This window comes from Bombyx mandarina, chromosome 03, assembly GCF_030267445.1.
Source record: "Bombyx mandarina strain Sakado chromosome 03, ASM3026744v2".
Classification (NCBI taxonomy): domain Eukaryota; kingdom Metazoa; phylum Arthropoda; class Insecta; order Lepidoptera; family Bombycidae; genus Bombyx; species Bombyx mandarina.
The window spans coordinates 1,194,739-1,205,345 of record NC_143210.1 but is presented as its reverse complement, the minus strand read 5'-3'; the positions used below and the strand labels follow the sequence as shown (position 1 = coordinate 1,205,345).

The 10,607-nt window shown below is 39.0% G+C and overlaps 1 protein-coding gene across 1 annotated transcript; it reads right to left on the bottom strand.

The window, feature by feature from the left end:
• Positions 1–2,506: 2,506 nt before the first annotated feature.
• LOC114251071 (nucleolar pre-ribosomal-associated protein 1) lies at positions 2,507–9,795 on the bottom strand. The gene is made up of 3 exons (XM_028185256.2): positions 9,467–9,795; positions 4,113–8,835; positions 2,507–3,581 (listed from the first exon to the last, which is right to left on the bottom strand). The coding sequence occupies exons 1-3, from the start codon at positions 9,675–9,677 to the stop codon at positions 2,570–2,572; spliced, it is 5,946 nt and encodes a 1,981-aa protein (XP_028041057.2). The 5' UTR covers positions 9,678–9,795; the 3' UTR covers positions 2,507–2,569.
• Positions 9,796–10,607: the final 812 nt, after the last annotated feature.

Sequence of the window (10,607 nt, the reverse complement as noted above, 5' to 3'; positions counted from 1 at the left end):
ACAGAGGGTGCCGAGGCTTTGATGTCTGGGTGGGAAGCTCGGAGGCGGTTTTGGCGGGCGACGCGGCGATTTATTTTCGGGGCTCGGGGGCATCCGCGGTAATTTGCGGGGTGACCCTGTGTTCGACACAGGACGCAGCTAGGCGGTTCCGTCGCGGTTTTTTGATCGCGAGTGCATAGGGCCGTAGCGTGATCGTCTAAACACTTGACGCATCGGGGGCGCGCGTGACAGTTACGGGAAGAATGCCCGTACAGTTGACAGTTATGGCACTGGCTAGGAGTGCCTTTTTTATGGGGGGCTTCGACGGCGATACCGGAGAGCGATACCGGAGAGAGGAGAGAGGAGGGCGACTAGAACCATATTATATGGTTCCCTACCGCGGCCGGTGTGCATGCGGTGCACTGAATTTACTGGTAGGCCTTGTTCCAGAAGGTCGGCCTTGACGAGTTCGGCATCCAACTCTTTAGGGATGCCACGTATGACGGCACGGAGTTCGCGTTCCTCCTGGAGCGTATACGTATGGAAACTTATACGCTCCTTACGGAGGTAAGAAGAGAGGGCCCTATGGTCGTCGGGTGTTTGAACCTTAATTTGAATGCCGTTCGAAAGATTACGGGCATTCGTGAAATTAATATTTTTGGCCTTAAGGGCCAGGGAAACTCGTTCCCAGGCTGCCTTCTCTTGAAGGATTACCGGGGGAGGGGTTTGTATTTTCTTTTGTACTCCCGGACGCGGCGACGGTGTAGCACGGGCAGGGGGAGCAACGGGGGTCGGTGGACGGAGGCGCGACGCGTTCGCGGCTCTGCTTACTTTAGCGGCCGCGGGAGCTCGGGCTTCCGCAGCGCGCCTCTTACCTTTTTGGTCTACTGTGAATCCATCAGTCGAGGGGGCGGGGGAAGGATCGACCTCCATGTCCGACTCCGAGTCGGATGAAGAGGAAGGCGCGGGCGACCCGCAGGCGGGCGTTTTAGAGAGCGCGTGGTTGACGGTCGCGACGGAGGCCACGGACGATCGCTCGGGGCAGTGGACGGCGTGGGCGCGACGGAGGCCGCGGATGAACGCATGGACGCGACGTATGCTGCGGATGAGCGCAGGGATGGAACCGAGACCACAGCGATCGACGCGGGAGCTTTGCTCGCGAGTATTGGGGACACGGGAGCGGCGGGCGCGACGGAGACCGCTTCTGAGTTCGCGGCGTGATTAGCTTTAAATTCTAAAAATTCGGCCGATAATGTCGGGTACCTCAGACGGAGGAATTCCGCGAACAGATCGATCGTGGACTCCATTTTAACTGTCACGTGCCCAGGGGGGGCTACCCCGGGACTTTAAACAAACTCGCCTTACGGCGAGGCCCCAAGGTTATAATAATCACGATTAATTACGGCACACAACCGTCCGCTCACAAACGGGCCACTAAGTTGCCGAACGAATTCCAGGAATTTAGGGGTCCGCCCGTTCACAAACGGTGGTGCGACGCAATTAGCACAGGTAGTCACTTCCGAGAAAACACTTGGACGCCAGATGTGCCACGAACCGAGGTCGGGCGATCGAACGAACAATGAGCACGTCAGCACGCGGCGAGTGCTTGGATCGGAATGTGCATAACTACATGTTTATGTTGGTTTAATACAGATAGAAGAGGTTCAATTAATCTAAAATGTTATTTTAGAGAGATATAGGTAGATAAGAGAGCATTAGTTATATGTCGCTGACCATTTTAATTAATGGCCAAACAGTTTACAAATCAAAAATATGTGTTACATTAACACGTATTTTGTGTGAGAAAAGGTAAAGGGTTTTGCAATATTATGCCATTATGTATGTTATCCACGTAGGAATGGAAGGTATATACCAGCGCCATTATGTGTCAAGTTCAATTGTTTGAGTCGCATTTATATTTTCTCATTAATATGCAGTCCAATTAAAGATTTTTTTGCGCAAGCAAGAGTATTAGGACAATTTAATCAAAGCGCAGTTAGTGGTGCAGTCTCGTACAAATATGTTAATGATTAATAATGATTTTTTACGAGTAGATACGTCTGTTCTAAAAACATTACAAATATTATCTTTTAAGATAGCAGCTACTTGCTCATCTGGGTTGTGGACAGTTGTAGTATTTGCACTGAAATAACACAGTGGCCAATTTCGATGTTCGAGACCAAAACCCTAAAAACCTGGTAGTCTTGTCCTGGGCCTCTTGTGAGTCCGCACAGATAGGTACCACCACCCTGCCTATTTCTACCCTGAAGCAGTAATGCGTTTCAATTTGAAGGGTGGGGCAGCCGTTGTAACTACTTATACTGAGACCTTAGAACTCATATCTCAAAGTGGGTGGCGGCGTTTACGTTGTAAATGTCTATGGGCTCCGGTAATGACTTAACACTAAGTGGGCTGTGAGTTCGTCTATCTATGCAATCCAAACCCATCTATGCAATAAAAAAAGAAAGAAAAAAAAGAAAATGAAAAAAAAAACACCTTCACTTCGATGCAATAACTAATAACTATAACCCTTACGAATAGAAAGCTTTATTTCAACTATATCTATATTTAATTACTGTGTATACATATATCAACAAACAAAACATTGTACAACGTAATACAAATCCTTTATCAACCTATCTTCAGAATAATTGAACACTTTGCTTCTCAACACGGAACCATCGTTCGACAACAACGCTTTAGACAACAATTTAACACTCTCACTATCCTTCAAGATCTCCATCATTTTATTGACAAGATTAATAACATGTTTCTTATTAACGAACTTTATAGTTTTCCTCGAGAACATTCTGTACAAACTCAAATATTCGGCTACGTCTTGCCTTTCAAGGGCATCGATTTTTTTCAGTAAATCTTGAACTAATATTAGTATTTCAAATTCTAGCTCCCTGTTTCCCTTAATACCCGCAACTTCATATAACCTAACATTCTTATTCCGCATCGCTTGACTTTTCACCAAGCCATTAACACTCAGACTGTACAACATGTTTTTAATCAAAACAAATATTGCCGTCACTAATACACCATCTTCCATATTCACGGTCTTCACAACCGAATGCAGCCAGGATATTAGGCCGTGTCCTTCGACTAATATCTCAAACGATTTAGGGACACTCACTATCGAACTTAGAACATTTATAATTTTCACTTTCACTTTCTTCTCACTCAACACGGACGTGTGGAAATCCATGATCATCTTCAGGCACATCGTTTTGAATATGACATTGACATCGGTCATTGTCTTGACGCCGTGCATGATGGTGTCTAAGATCCAGACTCTCCTTTCTACGGATTCGACGTCGCTGTCGTGGAAGAGACTTAAAAAGTCCGGTACCACAGTAAAATCTACAAGCTGTTTCGCGATCAGGAAGTTGTTTATCGGTTTGTAGAGCGGGTCGAGAGGCGCCGTGGAGACCATCAGCCCACGGGCCAGATACAGAGCGTCCACCGCCGGCACTCTCGGGTTCTTCACGCCGTTTAACTCATTAGAGTCTTCGTCGGAGCTGGTGATGGCCGTGGCGAGGCTCTTCCGAAGGGTGTTGATGAAATCGTTGAGAAACAGTTTGTCGTTCCTGTGTCTCCTAGATACATAAAGGAATACAGAACTTTAATAAGAGCCTCGGCTTAGATGTTACACATTAGAATCAGTGAGTTCGGTAACCGAATTATTGCAGAACAATTTTTTTTTATTGCTTAGATGGGTGGACGAGCTCACAGCCCACATGGTGTTAAGTAGTTACTGGAGCCCATAGCTACAACGTAAATGCTCCACCCACCTTGAGATATAAATTCTAAAACCGAAACGCATTACTGCTTCACGGGAGAAATAGGCAGGGTGGTGGTACCTACCCGCGCGGACTCACAGGAGGTCCTACCACCAGTTCATATTTATATGCCAATATTGCAAAAAATAAAGTATTAATACTATACTATTATATTACAATAATACAAGATACGTCGAGCCCGTGTCTTAAAATTCAATTCAAGTTTTGTCTGCGGAATCTAGTAATAACTTAACAGTAGGAGGGTGGTGGCTCGTTCACTATTTAAGCAATTAAAGTAAATGGGAGCCCTGATGAGACTAATATAGGTAATAATACAGTAAGACTCACGTCTCAGTCTCCAAGAGCAGGTAGAACCGATGGAGCACGTGGTAGGCAGCCGCCCTCGTCAGCGGACAGAGTGAACTCAGCGCCACCACGGGGACCGACAGCAAACCGGTCCTCAACATCTTGAAACAAGACGCCACCGAACCAGGAGCCAAGAGGTGACTCAGGAGAGGAAATACGAACAGAGGGTCGTATATAGACTCATCGTCGTCCTGATGGGAGGTTGCAACTACGTCTCTTCTCTTCATCGTTTCGACCAACTTTTCAAATTTACCTTTGATCAACAAAGAATTTACTGCTCCTTCTGTATCTTTAATCTGGACAGATTCCAGAACTGTCTTCTTGAAGAAATCGTCAATAATATTTCTGACAGAACTATTCGCATCGTCTACATCTAGATTTAAGGGCAACTCGTAATGATAATCCATTTTCTGTGTGACAGGAAATTTTTTAATTGTCCTCTCAATAATTTCTTTCTCGAACAAATTCAATACTTGATTTGGTGTCGGATGCGCCCACAGGGAAGCAGATCTGTTTTTCCTCACGGCGTAATAGTTGGAAGCCGATTCCCCCCAAACGTAAGGTTTGTATTCATTCACAGGTAGACCGTTGCTCTCGAAATAATTCAATATACTAAGAATCAGCCTGTCACACGGAGACCTTGTCGCATGGTATGCACTCAAATAAACCGGTATCTGTTGTATTTTCATCACCGATTTCTTCTTTGTTATCAAAACGTACAAGAAATATATCAATCTTGATTTTATCGCCGTGCTGTAATGACTGAGCATCACATTCAAGAACTCGGAATGTGATGTGACCATATCGAATAGTGTTGTTATGTCTTCATGGTCTATCGGATAAAAGAGTTTGACCAAGTTCGTCAATAATAGTATTAATTTGGCGCCTATAGCGTTACTCTCAGTGGCCGTTCTAATTTTGAGGGAATCTTTCAAGACATTCTTACAGAAGTTCTGCCAGGTTGTTGTTTCTGTAATCTTCTTGAATTCTTCTTTATTTTCAACCTCAAAATCATCGATGTGTCTGCTTATTTCACAAATCGTATTTATATTATTTACTAATTGGTTTAGTCCTGCTTCGTCTTTCGCTTCCTTCATAGAAATTATTGTTAAATTTAACATTGAAAGTAAATAATTAATCAATATAGACTTCTTTTTTATTCCTTCAGAAATGCATAGTTTTAAAAATACCGTCTGAAATAAATGATTGTGACTGATCTCTAATATTTCGAATTTGTGGATTTTGTTAAATAATTTTTCGCATTCTTCCTTTTGCATACACTCTAAAATCAGTTTTCTTATGAACATCCAATTCGTCACATATATTTGTCCAGCCTTGTGGGGCTTTTCCAAAAACTTAACTATGTTAGATTTGTATTCCTCGTATATTGTCTTCAAGAGATCTTTGTTTTCATTTAAAAATAGCTTATGTTCTAAAAGTCCACTTCCTAAAGGCAAAGTAAGTTCTCTTTGAGCCAAAACATCTGGTTTAACAATTTCTTCTTTGAATATCTTACAGAATTTAATATTATATTTTAGCATTATAACAGCGAGAGCAGAAGTTGTCTTCCTAAAGTTATTTACTTCAAATATCTTTTTAAATATCTCATCGGGTAAATTCGTGACTTGATTCGGTTTGTTGCTTAAATATTCTATCAATGCCAGTTCAAGATTACTCAAATTCGGTGATAATTCCTTGTTCGTTAATAAGTCCATGTATAAGTTCATGCATTTCTTCAAAATGTTTGGTTCGATGTCACTGTCTACTATCTTGGAGTACTTTTCTATCAAATATCTGATTAGTTCGAGGGCTAGACTTGGCTCTTTGTCATCGCGCACAAAACATTCAACGCCAATGTTAAATATTTCGTTAAGTACTCGGATATCGTTTCCGTTACTTAACCCTACAACTTCCAAGACATCCATTGTATGAGCACTGATAATATTCTTTCTTTTATTAATTTTCACAAGGGCTTTCACAATTTCATTGTAGTTTTTTTGCTGGTATGACTTGAGTATCTTATTTTTTTCATTCAAATAACTTATTATATCTCTGTGTTCTATTATAATTTTTAACATAAATTTCGTTGCCAGTAAGCTTGCTTCACCTTTATTCAGGTCTAATAGCTTATAGATTTTTAAAACTTGTGGACTTTTAAAAAGAGTCAAAATTATTGTTCGGCAAATATCGATCATGTGGTGTTTTCTTCCAATAGCTATTATGCATTGAAAGTAATCTGATATTTTCTGTTGCTGCTCAGAGGTCAATTGTCCTATATTGGTCAATCGTACTGTGCAATAAATCAAATATTTGGACCAAATTAATAATTCAGAGCTATCAACATTGACAGTCATGTCTATTTTATAATTCACATTGTTTATTTTAAAATCATATTCGTCACATTCTGTTTCTACAAAAAATGTGAAAATATCTTTTACAGAAACATCATTATTGCAGTCAAATACAGATTCTGAGATATACTTTAATACATTATCCTGTGAGATTGAATCCGGTAATGGCACTGGTTGCCCAATCCAACTGGCAACGTAATGCCTGACATCCAATTTAGAATCTCCAATCAAAACTTCAGTCATTTCTGGTGAATAATTACTGTGAAGTAGATTTGCGATATAAAGCGATAGAAATTGCTTTAAATTTTTCTTAATATCTTTCTTCAGATGTATGTATTGGATACACCCAACTATAAATGGCGAAGGAATTTTGCTTTCTAAGAACACACTGTCTTCTGTATTCCGGTTGTGCATCAAATCATTAAACAGTTTTTCTAAGCTACCTGCACTGTTTTCATCGCAGATCTCAAAATGGACAAGTTGATTCCTAACATACTCTGTTAGATCAGTTAGTTTTTCGAGAACATATTCTATGATATCCCCAATTAAAGATGGAGGGTTGACTCTTGCATGGCGAAGAGTGTAAAGTAATATATGAATTTCATCTTCGTCTGCTTCAAATATCGCAGTATTCTTTAAAAACATTTTCAGTGTATCTTTTGCTTCAATCCAAGTATTGCTATCGCTCATAAATACACCAAGCATTATTAAGAACAAGTCTTTAAACATTGGATTTTTCAATGAAATAGCAGAATTATCTAAAGTTAGCCATAGCGATACCATTTTGAACTTTAGTAGTGCAGTATCTTCATGAAGTTCGGTGGAATAATCTAGTATCTTGTTCATATCTATAGTGCCCTCAATGGTTTCAAAAAATGTTGGATGTATGTCATTATAACATAAAAGTAAATCTATAAGAAATATTAAGGCATCAACATCACTGATCTTGGGCAGCTTATAATCTTGCGTTTTTTCAATATCGTTTTGATCATTTATTACATCATCAATGATTTTTACGATCACCCCAGGCACAGGCAAATGCTTCGGAAAGAAATATTCTAACTTGTTTTTCAAATCAATGACTTGAGATGGACTCCTTAATTCCAAGATTTGTACATAGCGTTTTAAAGTTTGTAACATTTTTACTAAAACTTTCACACAATATATGGACACAGTGTGGTCTTTTCCTAGATTTATTTGTATAAACTTCAGTAGTGGTACAGGCAGAGTAACAAAACGTACAAAATTTGCAACCTGACTATTGTTTAGGTTATTCATTCTAGGGACCATTTCTTCGGGGTTCAGTCTATTTAACAATTTAATAGTGAAATTCAAAGTTCTTTCCCATAGTGGCGAATGCTGGGGTTCGAAACTTTGTTCAATAATATTAACAATGGCTCTGTGCAAATCTGGACACCTGGTAACAATATCTAAAATAACATTGCCCTCATCTTCATTCTCCCAAGGTCTTTTTAATGAGAGCAATGCTTTGTACAGATTCTGATTCTTGTTGGCTTCGGCTGTGCCTAGTGATGTATCAATGAAATACAAGCCAAAACGATGTGAAGTGAACAAAGTCAGTATTAGATCTGAAAGCAGACTAATAATTTCACTCCGTACTTCATTTTTAACTGTATTACTTAATTCTGGAGGTCCTTTCCAACTAAAGACTTTGAACATATTATGGAGGACTTGATGGCTGAAAGTCTTTAGTTTCAAACTTTTAGATATAAAGCTATTGTATATTACATTCTTTTTGAGAATATTTAGGAACATTAGCACTGCCTCTGGTTCATCATGCACTAAGCCAGGTATAACCATACCTAAAAGGCCTTGTTTTTCTAACAATGCCTTAGTTAATAACAAATGTCCATCGACTAGGAATGACGTCACCAAATGTACGAATGAAGTTCTAACATTGTCTTTTTCTTTATAATTAGACTTGTCAACTATGTGCTGTAAATGCTTAGGTGTCAGTGGAGCTTGATTTAATACTTCAATTCCTAAATCTGGATTTAAAGTCACCATTGATGTTAATAGCTTCAGTACTATCTTTCGATGCCGAGGACCAGAATTCTCACTGATCATGATCTCAACCGTTGACATGAAGGTGTTAAGAAAATATCGACAGGCTTCTTCTGTGATAGAGATCATGTGTGGCAATGATGATTGTACTTTGAGAATGATAAGGTGAAATAGATGGAAGACTGGTGTGGCCAATGAGAGGTTCTTTTTGCTATCCTGAGTGATCTGCCGCAGAATTTCGTGAGAATTACCACCAGCCTTAAGGTATTCCAGTAGGTAGTCAACTTCATTATCGGGGTTCAAGCAGACTTGCAAGAACTGAGTTAGAGCTGAAAATCATAATTTATTGATTACAAGTGAAATTTGGTCATGCTCTCCTCTGACTATTGCAAACTGTTTGATTAATATTAATTTCCTGGCAGTACTTTCGCTCCATATATCATAATATGTGATATATATATATATATATATAACTTCCACAAAGTCTTTACTATCAATATCAATAAATAAATATCAATAACTTTGTCAAGTTAAACCACATTTTGGTGAATTATTGCTTAACAAAAAACACTTCAATGTAGGTATGTAACATTAGAATTAAATATTGAAATTAATTACTTCATCTCTGTAATATATCAGTAATACAATAATACAATAGCAGTAATATAATAATAATAATGATGTAGTTTATTTGTCCTGGCTTTCAGATTGGAACACAAACCTATCCTACTAATATAATAAATTTTTATATATCTGTATAAACCTATTCATATGACCTAAAAATGTGAGCTGCCCCCAGTAAGTGCCCATTGGAGATCGCAGTATGCTGGCATAATACTTAAGAGAACACTGGACATCCAGCCTTTAGTAAAGCCTTTTATCCCTTTGAAGTTTGTAGGTTATTTTTTATATTCAACACAACATACTTATTCTATTCCACCCATTCATATGTCAACATACCCGTACTATGTCCTAGTTTCGCGGTAAGTTCTTTTCTGAAATGTTTAACATCGAATCCTCCAACTCTATTCCGTTTCGATGGAATCTGTGTGTTTTTGTCTTCGTTATGAGTTTGTTCATTTTCGCCCTTATTTACTTCGATTTCCGCGGTAGTTAAGTCGTCATTTTGTTGGGATGTATTTTTATCATTTTCATATTTACGTTTACCCATATTTTATAACTAGTTACATATGTCTTTCATTTATAATTAATGAAATATAAATTTCTTTCAATCACATAGAACACTCAAACTCATGTGCGTTTGTTTTGACAGTTACATTTTTTAATGGCACACGAACAATTTGCAAATGCCTCGTAATACGTACTAACATAGATTATAAACTTAATTACATTTCTAGGTTTTTAAAAATCTGTAACTTAAATAATGCTAAGTCTTAAATTATTCTTAGTATATTATAACACGCAACATCGTGGTTGATATAATATAGGGTTCGTTTTAGATTTTCCACTTGACCGTCGAGAAAACTTCAATCGGAAAATAAACTAGCGATGGAAAATTGTGTCGAATATAATCTATGATAATGACTACGCTGACAGATTTTTTCTTATAAAGAAAAACCTTCAAAAATCATCACTATGAAACATTCATGCTAGAGCATTGTTATGCCACAGACTGTTTTGTTATCAAGCATTAGTTTGATAATTAAACTTCCAAGTAAATATTCGTTTATGTTTTTCAATAAGGCTTCGTTTAGTTGTTCTTTTTGTGTAGGGTGATTGAATATTATTAATTTTCCGAACTGGATTGGTATTACCGGATCCCAAAGGCAACCTATCTCGAAACATCGTTTGGGTCGTTTGGAACCTCCGGGTCTGCGGAGGGACTTCAGTTTCCTTTGTATTTTGTACTTTATGTTCCACGGGCAGTGCTCTGAGGAATTGTTTGAGATGATACCATCGTCTCGTTTTTACCATCGCACCGCCCGCCACTGGAGTAGAATTCAACAACTGCGTTCATCCACAGTGCGTTTCCAGAGATCTTTTTTGTCACGTACCATCCGGCTTGGGAATGAGCTCCCATTGTGTTTCTCGAGCGCTATGACATGTCCTTCTTCAAACGAGGCTTGTGAAGAGTATTAAG